The following is a 20321-nucleotide window of genomic DNA, read 5'->3' on the forward strand; positions in this document are numbered from 1 at the left end:
CGCCGCTCGTCGATCACCGAGCGATCATACGGCAGCGAAGTGCCGTGCATATGGATGCTGGGGAGGGAACCGGATAAAAAAAAAACAATGTATTGCTTACAGCACAGCATGTGCGATGGCGTAACACGAGAGGATTATAACATCGGTGTGTAATTCCGAGCCCGTCGAGAGAAAGAGAGAGAGAGAGAGAGAGAGAGAGAGAGAGAGAGAGAGAAAAGGGAGGTGCGGCCAGAGCGCGAGAAGAGCACGGAGGATGTAGAAGGGAATGGAACGAGGGGTCGCAGGGGACAGGGGAGTAGCAAGCGTCGGCGCACGCGATGCTCATTCTATCGGGTTTGTTGTATGTATATGTTTTCCTTTCTCGCAGACAGCATCCCCTTTCGCGGCCGCGCAAGCCCGAGGGGGTGCGCGCCTGTCAGCGCGTATTATCGCCGCCCCCTTCAACCCTCTTCGGTAGAGACGCACACAAACGGAGCGCTCGCGTCAATGAGTATTGGAATATATAATATATACACGACAGAAAGGAAAAGAGAGGGAGAGAGAAAGAGCGCGCCGCCCTTCGATAACGTGGAAGGCCAACTGTCGCGTCTAATCATAACTAACTGCAAGCTAATCCCGCCGCATTCTTTCTCTCTCTTTTTCTCTTTCCTTTCTCTAGCTTCACCGAGCACATTACGCCACCCAGCGTTTCCCGATTGAGCGCGAAAAGGATTGCGATTGTGACATTTTCAGAAAATTATACTTGAAAATTGAAACTTGTGTCGATGCAGATAATACTCTGCCACTTTCGCCGAAAATAGATAACGCAAGTTGAAAAATACAAAATCCCAAAAAGTGTATATTTGCAGCACGTGAAATTCCACAAGGCTTTTGACCCGCTGTCGGGACCTTGCGTGATTTCCACTTTGCATTCTCTCGTCGATGAACGCGACGGGCGAGACACCTAAGACCTCTCTAAGCTCCTCTCAAAGCGAGAGATACAATGGGCGAACACGAACCGCCAATCCGTCTCGATACCATGTGCCCGGGTCGTCGAACAAATTCGCTAATAAAATGCAGCGAAATGATCGCATCGCGCGGATTAGAATCGCTCGACACGATCGCGTGCTCGCCGCCGCGCGTGATTACACGACAACCCCTCCCCCTCCCGCCTCTCCCCGTGCCCCTTAACCTGAAACAACACGGGTGACAGTTGGGACGAGGGGGACCGCGAATCTTGGAATGCAATAATTTTGGATGGGCGAGTAGTCATCTCTTCTCCTACTTTCCATCACCCATTTTTACCCCCCTCTCCCCTCCTCTTTCTCTCGCTCTCTCGCACCCTTTTCTATCCTGCTTCTGTTTCACTCTACGCGGGATTACGTCCGTGAAAGTCAGCGCGCGCCGTGAATAGTAGTATCGCTTAATCTTATAACCCGATAGGATAAGTCCTTCCGATCCGGGTGATTCTACTCACTCTCTCGCGCGACCCAAAACATTGAATCATACTTTCATAATCATGTAATTGAGGCGGTACGCTAGTCGATTTAGCCGAGACGAGGGGGTGTCTCGTGTAAACCGCAGACCGGCCAATTTAACGATATCTCCCGCAGCGAAAATGTCGAGGAGGATCGTCATTTATCGTCGCTTCCCGAATCTCAACATTAAGCATCACCGTAATTGAATCTCAATTTTTGTCGAAAAAAAAAAAATTACTCCCTGTGAAATTGTAACTAAAGTATATATGACTTTATTACCTGCTCAAAATCGTGTTATACGCGGTTCTCGATGTTATAACGTTCGAAGCGAGAAAATTTGTTAATGTTTAGGTAAATGTAGAACTTTGGAAACATGCTTTCGCTCTATACGTACAATTTATGATGCAAGCACACATAGTTGCAGTTAATCACGAAATTAATCAGATGTTTCAAAAATTTCATTAAATTTTTTAAACATCTGATTAATTTCGTGAGTACATACAACAAGAAAAGGAGAATAAACGTATAAAAACAAAACGTCATACAACGTTGTGTGAATATTATTTCACACAAAAGAAGACAAATATATATTTCTAAACTAATGAATTTTTAACAATTTCTGTAAACTGTCAAAAACACTTGATCATTATATCATAAATTACATCATAACATATATTCGTATTGTCTTAAAAATGTAGTGTTGATTAGTTCTCCAATTAATGATTCAGTTAGCGGGAAGTAATTTAGAGAGAACTATTTAGAAATATTTCTCAATCTGTTATTCACCGACTACTGTATTTAGGCAACGAGAATATCGAGATAATTCGCGCCAACCAAGAAGATCCCGTGTCTCGATTTTCACGCACGTTCTCCTCGGGGAAGGATGGAAGGAGGAGAGGAGAATGGGGGCGCGATGCCCGTCAACCCGATATTGCGATCTATCATTGAATGTTTGCGAGGGGGGGGGGGAAGGCTTCTCGAGGCACAAATATATCGAATTTATTTATTATCCCCTCGTTCCCCCGCACGCGGCCACGTTCCGCGGCGGGAGATATAGGGAGATGACTACTCTGCCGCTATCCCGGAGGCCGCCATTAGCTAACCATATGATTATTTCATAGCGAGCTCGCGAGGGTGCATATCTTTACGCTTCTATGTTCCCCTTTTCCCTACTCCCTTCCCCTGCTCCATCTTTTTCCGACGGCGGCTTACGCGATTTGCGAGCGCTGCATTGCACGCGAGTGTATTTACGCGGGCGAGAAAAGGTACCTACGAGAGGAGGGTAATCGGATGGATGGCTCGTAATTTCTGTGTCGTGCCCGGATTACGAGAGCGAGGAAATATCCCGTCTATCCGGTTTATGACAACTCGTCAAACTTCGACCTCTGAACAACTCTGACGTTAAATATAAAAAAAAAAACGCGCACATTTTTGCAAATATAAATAATTGCATAATACAGAAGAGAGAGAAGACAGAGACAATTTAAAAAAATATAACGCGATCGCACTCTATCCGGGATCATATAAAAAATATTTTCGGCGATATGGAAAATATTTGCGTGCTAAAGTGCTACATACGTATTTAGAGAGTGATATTAGTACGGGCGAAATGCACGGGTGATAAAAAATACGGTGACTCTGACAAACGAGGCAGAATAAAAATAAACGGAAACAATTTTTCTGTTAATCGAAACGTATCTGGCTGAAAATCGCCGCAACATATTTTTCGCGGCCGCACGCGAGTCATCCGCGAGTAACACTCGAGAATTAATGTTGTAAATCAATCAAAATGTAATTTGCGGCGTATGCACGGTTGGAAAGGCAGGTACTTGGTACTAGAAAAAAGTTTGTGTACCAAAAAAGGATAAATCTATAATTTATTGTAATATTTATTAGTTTAAATTGATAAAAAAAAAAAAAAAAAAACACGATACAACAGAATAATAATCAATCCTGTAAATGTTGATTGTTATATAAATTAATATAATTTACACAAATATTTATATATAGTTTAAACTAATAATTTTTTTTATATTCTGCATTCACACACACATACACACGCTTCGGCATATCTCTAAATTTAATGTAAATTGTACTTGAAAACGCAACAGAAGAGTAACACGTCCGTCGTAAGAATAACAGAATTCAAGCTCAATACAAGAATGTGCTCGTATTCCTCTTCGGACAAACGCGCCTGGCAGAAGTGCCATTTCGCTATTTCGACAATAGGCCATGTTTGCGCAACGAAATGGCCAAAGTGTGTAAATGACAGTCGCGTATCATTGAATCGGAAAAAAAGGGAAGAGCGAGCCATTCGGTCGCCAAGTCTGGGTCGGCTTTTCGAATCGCTATCATCGATCGTATACAAAAAATATATTTTATTCATTAATGTTAAAAAAAAAAAAAAAAATACGAGGCAGCGTGAAATTAAAAATATGGAAATAAAATTGTCTCTCTCAAAAATGTATTATATTTCTCGACATATTATAATAAAGATAGCACAAGGTTCTATATTTTAGGAATAAACATAAGTCATTTTTTTCTGTACCATCATGTCTAGAGTCTACGAAATTAGAAGATGCAAACGTTGCACGTTTCTGTTTGAAAGAGAAGTTCAATGAGTTTGTATTAAAAGCGAATAAAGGGACGTCGGCACGCGAAATAGTCTGAAACAAGGTCAAATGGTCTTCGTCGAATTGGTAATGTATTATAATCCCCGAGCTCTGACATCCAGCAACTCACAGGATATTGCTACTCCGGATTCGTTGATGCGTAATGCATTCACGCCGGGATTTCGGTAGCGCGGGGGACGAAGTCGCATTACGGTACTCTATACGTATAGCCAGAGTCCTAGTACAGGGGGTGAGCGTAGGACGAAGGGTGCTAAACTCTATGCGACTTGGCCGAGCATAGCGACGGTGTCGAACGTATCGTAAATTCGCACAAATCACGCGCAAACAAGTGTGAGTAAAATAAAAAAACAAAAATGTGAGAATTTCGATTAAAATAATTTGGTTCTCTATATATTTCAACGATCGCTGTGTAATTGCTACACAAACCACCGCGAAAATTTTTCCAAAAATAAATTAGAGGAACAGAAAAGTAAAAAATAGAGGAAATAAAATCAGTAATATATAATAAAGATGAAAAATATAAGAAGAGAAATGAAATAAGCTGTTATATTGTTGCACGATAAGAGACAAATATTTTATTTTTAACATCATTACAAGATTATCATTGCATTCATTTTTTATGGAACCAATTTTGATATTAATCAACTGTTTTTTAGAACGTTATGATATTGACATTGTATTTGATTAAGAAGAAAAAATATTTTATGACTGTTTGAAATTATCAAAAATGTCGCGCCGGCATCCATTATTAGCGGCAGCATGAAATCCCTGCATCGGTTTCCTGTAAATTTGAATTTTTTAATAACCGATTTTAGCTCTGTTGACTGGAGACCATTTACCGATATTCAATATGTTATGAGCACGCCAGTGAAAATGTATTCGTGTCGGCGAAATACGCCGTTTGCGCGTGTTTATACGCGGAGTAGAATTTCTAAAAATAATTTATGTTTACCTATGGAAATCCAATATTTCCGAGGAAGAGATACGTACTCCGAGTACAAAATGGCAGATCGCGCGTTCGCATCTAGTATATTTACATGAAGATATACACGCTGCTCTTACGCAAAAAAGAATTTAAAATATCTTCAAAACCGTCATACGCACACTTCATCAATTCAGGAAATATCAATCTACTTGCACGCACTAGAAAAAGTGTCAGAAATTGCTAGAGTGATCAAAAACGAAAAAAAGATACCTATATCAGCGAAATTAATTAATATGATGACTTTATTAATACAAGTAAAAAATAAATAAAAAACTTGTAAGGTTTATGGTAATTGTATCGATACTTTTTTCGCGTCATTTGCGACAAATTTAACAAAGAGAGCAATTTTTAACTGCAAGGACATTCAATTACAATGAAAATATTTAAATACGCGTGTTGTTTTTTTTTCTACAAAAAATCAAGATTTCTCTTTTATATTTAAGGGCTTATTAATTTATTTTTTTTTCAAACACTTCTCTATCAAATACAGAACCTCACTAGAGCGTTACACTTCCGTAAAGGACAGAGTCAACACCGGATTTCTTCTGGCGTCGTTTAAAGCTAGCCCTACGCGGGGATGCGGAGGGGGAGAGGGCGAGTACGCGAAGGGATAATAGACAACGGTGAAGCTTGCCACTTAGCAGAATGGGAACAAGAACAGCCGCTCTCCATGCCTATTTCTACTTGCGTCCCTGTCCCGCCTGATCAAATACTCGGCTTCAATCCCGCGGTTCCCATTACTATTGCCGCTCTTGTCATCACTGTCGTTGACAGCACTATTACTACCGAAGATCCCTTTCCTCCAGCTTTCTCAAAGTTGGAAGCTCGACGCATAATCTTAATTGCGCGCAAAAGTTAACAAAATTATCTTTCGGATCTCCATCATGTGTTTTATCTTATTTTTTTATTTGCAACTCTTCTCGCAAAAAGAATTACGATTCATATTTTATGATTATAAAGCAGTAACAAGTCTCCTATTCAAAGAGATTAATTTATTTAATTTTTGTAATGTGTCGATATCGATAACGTTGAACGTTGGATGAGCATCAACGTAGCATTCAACATTTGTTGAAGATCGGATTAAGAGACGCGTTCTTTAAAAATGAGTATGAGGCGGAAGGCTTCGGAAATGAATCACTGACCAACACCCGGCTGTGCCAGCTGATACTTTAAGTGCATCTGCTGTCTAATTTGACGCTGAATCGCCAAACTCGAACATTTACTTTAAATTTATGACGCAATGCGATACGAAAAACAGTTAGATTTCAAACGAACGTCCCGCCGGAGAACGTACAGATTAAATATAAATCCCTAACATTGTTATAAATTGTAATTCCGCGATGCAAATAGAAAGCGCGAAATGTCAGAATTATGTGATGAATCTTTTTTTTTTTCCATAGCACAAGTCCAATTTTGAAATACGAAGATAAATAAAACAATACAAAATGTAATTATAAATGGTGTAGTTATAAATATTATTTATTTTAGCAAGATTTGAGAGAAACTGAATTTATGCATCGCTTTTAAAATACATATATATAATCCCATTAAAAAAAAAAAAGAAAAAACCTGTTTAATAATTGCATTAGCTGATAAAATCTGTAGAGAAAGAAAGAAAATGTTATTCTTTCCTCGTATATTGACAGAAACTCGACATTGTAGAAAAAGCGTGTACTTTAACTGTTATCATTGTTTCAAAATCACATATCCGTGTGCTTTTAAAATAAAACGGCGCATGCATTATGCAGCCAATCTGATAATTAATAACAATTGGAAAATGAGAAGGACTTATCGTTTACGCGCGTGTAACGTTTACAAGATAAAATACAATGTCATCATAATTAATTCGACCGGCACGCATTGTCGGTAATAATTTAACTCATTATTTATGCGCGCGAATGATACCATCTGCCATTCGCGGATTTAATATTTAGTCGGCTATTTGCATGTCTGAATTTCAATATGAAAATAAGTTAATTAAACAGGAACCGCGCGCACACGAAATCTGCGTTTATTAACTGAATATACATATTTTTGCGAAAGATGATTTTCACGCGTTTTTTTTTTCTTTGTATTAAAATAAATATTGAAACTTTTCTCAAAGAAGAATGTAATTTCTTGTCTTACTAGTGTGAAAAATGTATAAAAATTAAATCAAACTTGTCACAAGACATTTAAATTATATAATTTCGATTGATAGGCACCCCATGGAAAATTTAAGACTATCGATAAACGCACTTTTTTTAATCACAAGTAAATTTGGAAAAACTCTTATCTTAATCTTATTATGGATTATAATTTAAAAGTTAGAAAATTATCATTTATTTTCCAGTAAGCTTCAAATTAAAATTCTATGTAGATGGATAAAATTTATTTAAAATTAAACAAAACGTACGCATTCATTTTCATTGGTGGAGATTAATTTGCGAAAAATCATTCCCTCATGATCGCTTAACTCAAATTTTTCTGTATCTATGCTTGTGAGAGGAAATTCTCTCTTCCTTTTTCTCGTTTTGAAATCTCCGATACTTTTTCCAAGTTTCTACACGTAATTTTCCGACACCCTGCGCGAACGCATCAACTGATCCGCGGTGTATCGACCAAATCCTGCGAGCAACACGTAGAAAAAAAGAAAGCAACAAAAGTACGAAGAATAGCAAACGACTGGGCGTATACGCGTAGGTCGCCGATAACTCGGTAACAGAGAAAGAGAAAGAGAGAAAGAAAGAGAGAGAGAGAGAAAGGGACAGAGGGATGAGTCGAGGCCTTTCGAAAGAGGGATGCGTATCGGCCGAGGGTGAATTTGGACGAGGAGAAACAGAGAGGGAGCGAGGAGATGGGAACGAGACGGGTGAGGAAGGGGGAAGGGAGGTGGAGGAGGAGAGTAGTCCATTAGCAGATTACGTACCCAGCCCGCCTCACTCATTCACCCCCGCGATGTTTTTTCTTCATCTCCCCCTTTCTTCCACGACCGCCGATGATCTTGCCGGCTACACACCGACCCCTCGCCTTCCCTCCCGTCCTCTCCCTTTCGTCCTCGCGTTTTTAGACGCACTTACCCACGCCGCTTCGGCCATGAACGTGACAGGTGTGCGACACGTCGCTGCGATACGCTGGACTTTGTTTTAAATGGAAGCGATTTTGTCGTCAGCGGAATCACAGATCAAAATTTTTCTCTTTACGCAACTTCACCCCACAACGAGAAAACATGGAAATATAGTCTGACTGCGGTCCAGAAAGCGTCTCTACACGTTATATAGTAGTGTTTGCGTATGCTATGCTTAATTTTCCACAATTTTACTCAACTAAATAAGTATGGATCTGCTTGAATCAATCATGCAATTAAAATTTTATTCGCGCGCAGATTTGCTTGTTCGAGATTAAAGTTGCAAAGGAGAGAGAAATATATCTAAAGCGGATTATTGCATATCGCAGAATGGGGTCTTAAGTGATCGCGAAATTGATCAAGCGTTTCGCAAAAAATTACTTAAACAAATATATTATATTTTCGAGATGTATTATGTCTGTATGCATATTCTTTTCTCTGATTGAAGTTATAAAAATCTCTTAATATTTGCTCTCCCTCTTCTCGATCGCAATTTCGTGAGTAACTGTATATCTCCTTATACGAGTACAGTAAATACAGAAGTCGCCGTGCTGCAGCAGTCAACATTTACCGCTATTTTCTTCTCGCGATAAAGGCTCGAATCTATTTGCATGAAATCGATAAGGAGGTGAGAGCATGAAGAGAGCGAGGGGGAGAGAGGTTCGAGAAAGAAATCCGAAAATGCCCACTGAGAGATGTCGGCGGTGCGTTACTCGAGAGCCTTTGGCGTGGCAGAAAAGGGAGGAAGGGAGGAGGGAGAGAGGAGGGAGGGGGTGGATGCTCTTTAGAACGGCGAAACTAAATTATCAGATCAAACAGCAGCGCCGTTATATTAATAAAATAGATTTCGCCCGCCGCTCTCTCTCTCTCTCTCTCTCTCTCTTCAAAGGGGAAGAGCCCGTCGTTTCGCGTCTAACCTCGTTTCGCGCAACTCCCGATTTAATCAGGTTGCACGACTAAAACGTAGCCTTTTCATTTCCGTAATAAACCCTAGCTATACTTCCGCGCGAGCCGTGCGAGACGAGCGTGCGCGGAGATAGACGGAGGAGAAGAAGCCGCTGGGAACCTTATTACGTTAAGTAAATGCGCGAGCCGCCGTTCGCCTCTAGAGCTGCGTATTAATTAATGCGTCAGTTTGATGTAACCGTTGCCTGACGATTATGTAACAAATTACTTTTGCGATAGTACTTCGCGATCACGTCGCTCGCCTGCTACGAGAGCCATCCTTGTACAATCCATTACGAATCACTGGAGTACCGATCAATTTTTTTTCACGAAGAGTCATAACGACGATTTTCTGTTTGACTTGGCCGAAAATTCTGTTGTCTTTTAATGGAACTATTGATTTTTGTGAATCGATTTTTCAACCGAAGCTAGAAACGTTCTGTATTAACTTTTATGAAGAATTATTTTTTTAACAAGATTATCTAATATTTTTTCAATATTTTATGTAGCGATAAAAGATCAGAAATTTTCAAATAATTACTTTAAATTTCTAGAAAATTGACGTGCGAAAAATTAAATAAAGCATTTTTTAATATTTTCGGCAAAGTACAAGCATCGAAACGTATTTTCTTCCAGTTTTCACTAAAATTTGACCTTATCAGAACATTATTGAACATATACGATCTTATAATAGAATCCTGGAATAAATTTACAATTGTTTTTTCAAACTACCATTGCTTGGAGGATTATGCGGTAGGCTTAAAAGCGCCAGTCTGAGAGGAAGGGCGTCATTTCTGTACGCGCGCGCGCGATTAAGACGTAGTCCTTTAATTCATTATAACAATAGACGGAGAGCACGGGAGAAGCGGGAAGCCGCGGGCGCGCACTGAGGAAAATTTAGACTCGTGGACGTCGACAAGCTGATCGAAAGCCCCATTTAATCCCGGAGCCGCGAAGAGAAACAAAAAGCGAGATCGCATCGAGTTCCGCCTACATCCGTTTCAATTAACCAGAGCAAACTGTGATTTATCTCGGACGCGCGAAGCAAGACACGGGTACTTTAAGACCTGGCATAACCATTTAAATTGACACATTTCTTCGATTTCTCGCATCGCCTCTCACTCTCGTCCACGACGTCAATCTTATTGAGCGGTTCAAAACATCCAGTTGTTTTCTTCGATACGTCAAAATTGTCGCACATTCAAAATCTTCGCGGCATAATATCTGATTATCGATATATGACCGCCATTGTACACTTAAAAATTAAAGCGAGACTTAGGATAGTTAACATTGAGAACATTATGAGATGAAAAGATATCTCAGACAATTTATTTCATTCAGTATCTTATTAAATCGTATAAATTCAACCAAACGGATATTGTTCATGAATAGTGATAATAATCGAAAAATGTATAGTACATTAATTATGACAATGATAAATTGCTAATTATTCGCGCGATCGATCTCATTTCATGTAGACCTTACACGAGTCCCTCTCTCATCTCCATTCGTGATTACCGGTGAGAGTGTTTGTGGATTTGATTTTTCTACGGTATTCTCTCTCTAGCAATTACGTCAATGGTTGCCACTCAAGTCCCGATCGTCGACGTCTTCGAGAGATTTCGATTACGGGAAAAGAGGCCAAGCCACATTGCTTTGTGATCACACTTTTAATCATTATCTAGTTATTCTCAATAATAGTTTCTCATGTTTAAATGTTCTAGCATCTAAATTTATATTAAATATACTAGGAGTCTACTTTACATAAATAAATATTAATAAATGTCCTGCGATTACATACAACATGAAATCCATTTTCTGTATATTCTGTATATTTTAATAATTTTAAATAACGATAAGGTCTTCCGGGGTTCTCCTTGCGAATTTGTAAATGAATTTAAAATAAATAAATAACCTAAAAAAAAAAAGGACAAAGAAACGCTCTTTCTAAGTATTTATTGTTTTTTCGGGGACATTTCGAGAAGGAAAAATATCGTTCTTGTAAAAAACACAAATAATTTAATGCACATATTGTCGTGTTCACGCATGTGTATGAAGAAAACGACACTAGAACGCGATTCTCTTGACAGGTCACGGAGTTTATGGCGAAAAGCTCATTTATCTTTAGCATTGTCGGTATTAAAAAAAAGGAGGGAAACAAGGGAAATGATCCCTGGGAGAGCTGCCGCCATCGGCACCTCTCTACTCATTGTCAGAGAGATCGCGCAGAGATACTAACGGATAAAAATTGATAGGCAAACATACGCACTTTTTATCTCCTTATCTTCATACCGCGCATCTGTTGCTTTATGAAACCATTCATACACCATCAGAAAGTTTAAGAGATATCTACTTCGTATATCGCCGATAAAATCTAATGATAATTATATTTTCCATGTATATACATTTCAGAATTTATATCTTCAAACAGAATATCTATTTACTTTTATTACTAACGCGTGAGAGAAAATCATCATCCTGTGAGAATAATAATAAAAAAAACAAAATTTCGTGCAATATCAAAAAAAATCTCTGAGATCTTTCTTTACAATATATTATTAATAAGATTTAATATTTATTAGAAATCTCTAGAAAAAGGAGATACAGTAATAAAAAAGATTTAGCCAAAAAGAGATAAAATCACTCTTAGCTTTTCACTCCGCTTTTTTTGAATTCAAATATTGTGCAATTTTCATTGCTATACACACATGTCATAATTTATTAAAATATCAACATTACAATGCCATCGAATCATTATTTGATGACATCATCAAATGTGCACCGTGCAAAGTGATTATTGTTTATTGCTTAAAACTATTTATCTCTAAATCGGGGAACATCACGATGATAATCGCGGATTACGAATGCATTACCAGTAGGAGAAAAAAGAAAATCCCGTCTTGGCGTGCAAAAAAAAATCGCGCATTATTTTCCGGAAAAGGAGTGACGGCAAGTGCGGCACTTAACGATCCCGTCAAATAAGCATTACGACGTACAAAATGATCGATCGCCGTTACACACATCTGCGCGCTTTAAAGATACGAGCGAAAAGCAACCTCGCCGCTGAGTAAAAATCGTGACTAGGCCTTTCTCGCGCACATCGGCAGGAAATTAATCATAATAATCCCACTATCCGGTCGACAATAATTCTGATCGCACACCTTCGTCATTCATTATACATGACCAGACACGGTACGCAATCGGTGAACGTGTGAAATACGCAGATTCACCAGATTATAGCAAAGCAGGTCGAAAAAAAAAAATAACAATCTCTGATACAATTTTTTTAAAGCGACGCTATTATCTATACAAAAGTTGAAATTGTTTGTCCGCATAATTTCAGATATACAAAAACATTCTTCCACTTGTATTGGCAAGATCGAAATAATGATAATATGAATTTCAATAAAAAAAATCTTATATTAGTGATAATAAATATATCTTTTAATCAAACATTTTTTAAATGCACAAAAAATTTGTTTTAATATATAAAAATTTTAAATAAAAATTAACTTTAGTTTTTTTATTGCATAATATACTTACATTTAATAAAATATTGATGGAAGAATTTAATTATTTATTTTCCTTAAAAAAATAAAATCTTGAAAATTCTTAATTTATGTAAATAATATATAAATAATGATTTAAAAATTGTGCATGAGTTAATAAATAAAAAAATATTTAAAATTCCAAAACTTAAAATTATTATTACTAATCATAATTGTTTCACTGTAGAGGTAAAACAATATTTTTCTTTAAATTATTTTCTACATTTGTTCTAAATTTACTCTTCTAATCATATTATATAACTGTTACTTTAATAATGTTCCTACGTTCGTCGGAGAGATGAAACGTCTGCGACAAGATTTCCCTCCCCGGAAGAAAGACACGTGTGCACGGAGAAAAGGGACAAGCGCTCGAGAGAAGGAGGGAAACCGAGTTCGACGCGCGCAAAGGGGTTAAGGCGACGTTTTGGGGGGTCTTCGCGGAGGAAGTTGACCCAGGTGCGAACCGTCAACCTCCGAACGCGAAGATCACGGATCTCGCGCGATGCAACGAAAACAGTTTGCGTCTTGTCACTTCTCTTGACTCTCGTATTAAGTTCAGCACTGACGCGCGCTTATATTTTCAGACAGGGTGGTCCTAGTATGCACCTCAAAGCACCTACTCGAATATTCCTTCGTTTGTTCCGCGTTCAAAGGCATCGTCTTAGAGACGATGGTATGTTTGCGCAACAAATGACTCGACCAGATCAAAAGACGCGGATTTTCGACAAAAACCGCGCACGAGCGAGTGCATATGAATTGCACGAAAGCGAATGTCAAGCGCTAATAGCTTTGGCGACAGGAACGCAAAGAGATCTATCTGATCAAGAGAAACATTGTAGAAAAAGAAGAATAGTTTCAAACTATAATAAAATTAAATTTTTTACTTATGTTATTTTTTTCTTTTTTGAGTAACGTGAAATCTTGTCATTTTCATGTTATTTCTTCTTACAAGTTCTTTACATTGTCGTTCCAGTAATCCGCTTTTTATCAAAAAGTACCATCATAGCGGCTCTAGTCCTTTTATTGAGGAACTCCATAAAAAAATGCGGGGAAAAAGGCACGTAAAGACACGTTACAGAAGTTACGATTTCATTGTAGATGATTGCCCGCAATTACGTAGAGCGTTCGTATCGTCCAGGAAAAAATGAAACGTTGCTAATTATACTCCGATTACCCTAATCAGCGAAATAATGCTTCGGTCGCCTGTAGAGATTAATTTTAATAGCCCACCATTTGTAACTAATAATCGAACATTCTACGATATTGCTCTATCCTTATTCGGTGGTACAAAAAGTATCGGCATCATTTTTTTAAATCGTAGAAAAGATACGCAACTAATAATAAATAATTCGCTTAAGTGTCAAAGCTATTTGTTTTTATAAATTTTATAAAAAATGTCATAGGAGGGCAGGGGGCAAATTTATCGAAATTAATGATAATCGTATTTGATTTGCCATTCCCTCGAACATAGTACTAAAACGATCAACTGTCAATTAAATATGTAATATTATATTTGTGCTAACGTGAATGTCGATATGTCTCTCATCATAATATAGTATTTTTAATTAAAAATAATTTCAATTTAACATGCGCTCTATTTTTTAATACAAATTTTAATTAAAATTAGCTTGAGTTTTATTGAAATCATATCGTTCATTCCCGATATTCGAAAATAATACTTCAAATTGACATTATTTTATTGTTTGATATAAATCTACGCATTTTCTGTTAACTTTCAAAGTGTATAAGTGTATGAGAAAGGATTATTACTCAGAATTAAATAAAAATTATAAAAATTTTTTTTCTATAAAATTTTGACGCGACGAATTTTAAAAATCAATATATATATATATATATATATATATATATAAAACGCGTAAAAAATATTAAAAATGACTTGGATTTTTACATAAGGCTAGGTAATCGTAATTCTTCTACGACATTCAGAGTGTTGCCTGTTTCGAATATATATGTCAATAAAAATATTTTTATCATTTAAAAGAGAGTTGGCTTCTTATATGCGACGTCAATATCGAAGCTTCAGGATCGCGTAATACGAGACTGCGCTCATAAATTGAACGTTTGAAGGACTTACCCGGCAATATCTTGAACGCGAGTCTGCAAGACTGTTTTCTCAAAAAGCTCTTCAGGGATCAGGCTGCACAGCAACTGCGTCGCGCTGGCGGCTACCATTCCATTTCCGGTTGAATTGGCGGATACATCCTGAGTCTGTGCGTGGTCGTCGAGACTAGTCAGAGTCTGTGAGAGAGAAACATGATTACAACAAAAGATGTAATAGATATTTTTATAAAATATTCCCTCTTCCGTCAAAATAGTAATAGAAAATAGTGTCGCGTTTGCGAAGGTATTCTTCGAAAGATGCATAATTACATCTTTCCTTAAAACAAGTGCGTCAAAATTATTAACGTTGAGTTAAAATACAAGAATTTGCGAACAGAGAAATGTGTGCACTCGTTTTTTTGTTCAGTTAATAATGCGAAAAAATTGCGACGTCTATAAGAATGGAGCGAGAAATGTGAGAACTGAGAATCCATTAGACTTTAGTGTACAATTACATGTCGCAATTAAAAATGACAAAAGATATATCGAAATGCAAGAAAAGAAAAGAAGAAAGATCGTCATTCCGATGAAATAATATCTCCCTTCTCTGAATGTAATAGATGTGAAAGGAATAGACAAAGAGAAGAGGAAGAGAGAAAGAAAGGGAGAGAGAGAAAGAATCATTGATATTAAAACCATTAAATCGAAAATACGCGCGTGTTATATACTTCGCCAAAAAACACTCGCTCAGAAATTAGAATCAGTAAATTTTTCATATCGAATAATTAAAGAAATTTCAGGCATGTTTTCGCCTTTACTACGAGATGTATCGCTCGCATCATTTACCGCTCGCTTACATCGGTCGGCTGGTTACTTAGCGTCCGATTCTGGTCGATCAACCAGACGCTAGACACACATATACACACGACGGATTCCTGATCCGTTGAGTCATTGTTACAGACCCGTTGAACAACACACGCACACGTACGCGCATTTAGAACGCTAAATTAGTGGTAACGAGTCACAAAAGGTCCCGATAAGAATCCTGGCGACAAGGAATATGGGTCCTAAACGGTTTAGTCTCGGCTTCGATAAGTCGTTCGAGGAATCCTATCGAAAAGTCGTATACTATACGTTTGTTCACTTTTATTTGGCTTCTGGCCACCATGATCCACTCGCTTGGATATATCGTAATAAAAATTACGCTTAAATTTTAGTCAATGAATGCGAAAGTGATTTTGTGACATTTTGATCGGTCTGTCAATCCTAAATTCGAATCAGATTTTGTGAAAATTTTATCAGGATTTTTTTAACAATAATATATTTTTTTATAATATTTATTGTAGCAAATTAATATACATGTTATAAAATTTATATTCTCTCTGTAAAGAATTTTTTTCTACTCTGACTTCTTTTTTATCAAAGAACATATTTAGACCACTTGGAAAACATGTACGGTATATGTCTCCATACACGTCTATTATAAATTTCTAAAAATTGTTATTAGTTTTAAAAGAGATGGCGCATTCACAGAAAACTCCAGGGCACATAATCTTTTAAGAACTATTGTTGCGCCGGACGAGCACCTTGGATGGAAGAGATAATGTTACGAACCGGCCTGCTCATAAGAGAGGTAGCGAAATAATCTCCAACGAAACATTAAAAAGTGGTTTGACCACTATCTTGACAAATTCAATCCCATCCGTATCAAGAAAAAAAAAAGAACTGCCACGACATTCTCTCTGATACGAAACGAACGAAAACAAGACGCCAACAAGACGTTGAAATTTCGAGGAACGCATATATCGAGTACGTGCGATCGTAAACAGGAGATGCTTTTATGTTAATCCAGTTCTTTCCAAACGCTGAAAGGTCAACGAGACGATCTTAGGGAATTCTACAACGAGACATCGATAATTTGAATTGGTTTGGACTCTATGATTTTGTGATTAATTTATAAATTTTACGTCCAAAATTTTTTGTTCACCGGCAATTCATAAAAGCAATTAAAAGTATTATTATTTATTGTTGATAGTGAAAGGTAAATTATAAAATTTATATTCATATTATATTTATTGTAACATAAATTTTTCCTCGACAAAAATATTTAAGCACCAAATATTTTAATTTAGAAATACGCACAATTAAAGAATAAAAAAATTTATGACTATAAAATAAGTTGCACCGTGCATATTTTTTATAAGTATGTGTTTAGTTTTCTATGATTAATATCAAACAAAAGAAAATATATTCTCTACTGTGAATCGCTACATCTCCTTTATATTTCAATCTATACGTTGCTCGCGGACTTTAATTCATTTGACAACTTCTTTCCCTTTTTTTATGGTCAGCAAATACAATTTGTAGTCATCTAAATCGTTCTTCTGTATCTACCAACGCAAATAATCACGCATACACATACGAATCCTCAAGCGAAAGGGAGACGACCTTAGAAGACAAATGATTCTAAGCAATTTACGTGGAATTGTAAATTTGTTTGGTCGACGGACCAGTGATTGGGAAACATTCGCGAGAAGGGTGAGGGACGGGGGGATGGACGAACTCCCTTCGAATAATTCTTTGTACGTAATGGTCCAAACTGTACAAATTTTTCCGATCAGTAAGATAAGGAGGTTGGATTAAAATAATTCATCCCGATTTTCTTAAACATTTTTAACTCGATTAAAATCTCTTTCAGTCCACGATACGCATCGCGATTCATTATAAAGGAAATGAATAAGTAGTGCTGCGAAATGATATTGAAATAACACACATCACATTTACGGATCATCTTTCCTATTTTTTAATTGAATGTATGCCGATTATCTCCTCATCGAACTCGATGCAGTTTCATCGATTGTATTTAACGCGTATTAAAACTCATATATGGGGAGAGAGACACGGCAGTTATAAAGATAAAGACGAGAATTTTTGCGCATCTAATCCCGCTTATCGCTGAATTTTTTATTTGACGAGAATCTTTATCTCCGCGGCTCTTTTTACGACGCGACGTCTTTTTTTCTGGTCCATTTAGTAACGAGGTGACTCCCTTGTTTCTATTTTCTCGACTATTCCCGTATCGCATACGAAAACGAATCTGACCAATAATACCGGATAGTCTAAACGGAGCTGCGCGATTATATGTATATACGAACAGCAATAAAGGAGAAATAGACAGACATATGACACACACATGAACATGTGTCTCTTGTCTATATTAGTCTGAACGGAAAAACGAATAATAATTATGACGAAAACGAGGTATCCATATCACAAAATTTTGTCTTTATTAATTGTTTTCAAGTATATGTCAATGCGATTAAAAAATAAATTAAAGATAAAAGATATTCCTACGGGATTTTTTCTAAATGTTATATAAATACAAAGTCTCTGACAACAAATATTTCTTATGATTTTTTTCAATTATTGTAAGGAAATTTTTCTTCATCAGAAAATTCCTTAAAGTATCATCCATCATAGAGATATCAAAACCGATATAAAAGTTTAGCGAATCAAAAAATACTTTTTAACATCGTGTAAATTTTTATTTATACGATGTTAAAAGTATCTAATTTTTTGATTTCCTAGGCTTTTACAATCCCATAAATCTTCTCGGTATATTTCACTTTCTCTGCAATTGAACACTGTTTTTCATTAGAGTTACTAAATTTGGTTTATTTAATTAATTTACTTATCAAAAGCTCATAGTTCGCGCGTTTCGTGTATTTATACGCTAAATCAATTTGTATCGAGTTCTTGAAGTTCGACAATAAGAATATCTTTTTATTGGATAATATTATGTTATTCCTCCCGTTTGCAAATTTATAAATCTGCTTCATTTTTATTTCTAACTTTATCATACTTTTCTCATGTATCTGTAGTTTTCAACAGTGCTTTAATCTTTCAAATCTCAATTTCCGTCTGCTTTGAAAAACGAGCATTTGCTCACAAAAAAATTTGAAACAATATAATCAAAACAATCTGACGAAAGACTTGCAGTCTCTAATAAATATTCCTGGTATAAATTTTCGTTTTAAGCTTTCAACTAGAGATCGTAAAAATAAAGCTTCGGCAGGCTTTTCCTTGTGTAAAATCTCGCCCGCGTTCGCTAGCGTGATCGTATCGAGGAGGACGAGGGGCGGTAGCTCGGGAAAATTGCAGCGCGCATTTCGGATTCTAGGACGTGCGAAGAGGTTGTTGAAAAAGTGCCGATAGAAGGAGAGGAGACGAGACAAAAGATTAGACCCGGTCCTCGAAATCCGGGCTTGATGGAAGTGGAAACAGGAGTACCCCATGCGTATTCTCCCTCTCTTTCTCCCTTCGCGCGGACGGACTTTCCTCTCACCGTATAACTCGGCTCCATCCGCGCGCGTCACATTCGTGCGTTCGTGCGTGCGTGCGTGCGTGCACGCGTATCTGTATGTGGGTGACGTCACTAAAAGCTCTCTCGCCACTAATGCATTTGCGGAGAGGGATCCTTGGAAGGGGGGGACAGGAAGGAGGTGGCGCCAGTGCCGTATCTATGGAGCGTGAAGAATCGATGGCGAAATCATGCCGATGAATTGATACAACACCGAAAAAAAATACGCCGCTTAAACATACGATGCATTTGAAAGCGTAAATCTCGTTGCATGTCGATGATTTCGAAGAGACATGCATAAAAATCGGACGCAAAATACAAGAGAGTCCTATTAGAAATTCGAAAATGACGAATGCGCGCGCGCGAGTGTCATGAAATATCTCTTTATGCATCAATAAATTCTATTGTTGTTGTGTTCCTTTATTGTATTGATATAGGATAAAGATATATGCATTTGTTCAATATACGAGCATTTACTGTATATACAACGAAATTATTTATTCAAAATGCATGACCAGAAGTGTAAAAATGATCCAGTCGCATTAATCATATTTGTTGTTTTTTTAACTAATTGCATAAAGCATTCGTTATTTGTTCGATATATATCGTATATATCGTATATAAAATGACAACGCGTGTTAATCGAATTAAACCGAACTCTTTTGTTTTGCTAACCGCGTATCAAAAATCATGATGAAATATTTGTAACTAATTGAACCGCGAATCCAATAAAGATAATAAATAAAATAAACATCGAAATATCGAAAAGAGCAACATATATTCTTTAAATTTATATTATTCCAATAGTACAAAATTTAGACTTTAAAATGTGACAAAAAAATTAGAATTAAAAAAATAATATAATAAAAATTAGACATTTCTCTCTCTCCTCTCTTTGTGTACATTAATAAATATTATCTAATATTATCTAATATGTGAATTAATTTATCGAAACTGTTGGTATTTTCAACAAGGCAAACAGAATTATTGCAATTGTTTGTAAACAGTATAAATATATTCTCATCATTATATATAAACATTAGTATATTATTTGGATATTATAATTATTAGTACAGGTAGGATTCACGTTTATATCCTCCCCTTCGAGCCTTCGATTCCGAAATCAATATATATTTACGTTCTTTATTTACCCCGCACATTTTATATGAATAAGCGATGCGTATCTACCACAAGACTCTTGAAACGGGCCTAGAGGCAACCGCGAT

General features: G+C 36.9%; 1 protein-coding gene across 3 annotated transcripts in view; it reads right to left on the reverse strand.

Annotated features, from left to right (window-relative positions):
- Positions 1–20321, reverse strand: part of LOC126849657 (S phase cyclin A-associated protein in the endoplasmic reticulum) — a 37614-nt gene that overhangs the window by 9951 nt on the left and 7342 nt on the right. For all 3 annotated transcript variants that reach the window (XM_050591695.1, XM_050591694.1, XM_050591696.1), the window contains exon 11: positions 14770–14933. In XM_050591695.1, the coding sequence (XP_050447652.1) occupies positions 14770–14933 (164 nt within the window). The remainder of the gene's footprint in view (positions 1–14769; positions 14934–20321) is intronic.

The sequence above is a fragment of the Cataglyphis hispanica genome, chromosome 5 (assembly GCF_021464435.1).
Source record: "Cataglyphis hispanica isolate Lineage 1 chromosome 5, ULB_Chis1_1.0, whole genome shotgun sequence".
Lineage (NCBI taxonomy): Eukaryota > Metazoa > Arthropoda > Insecta > Hymenoptera > Formicidae > Cataglyphis > Cataglyphis hispanica.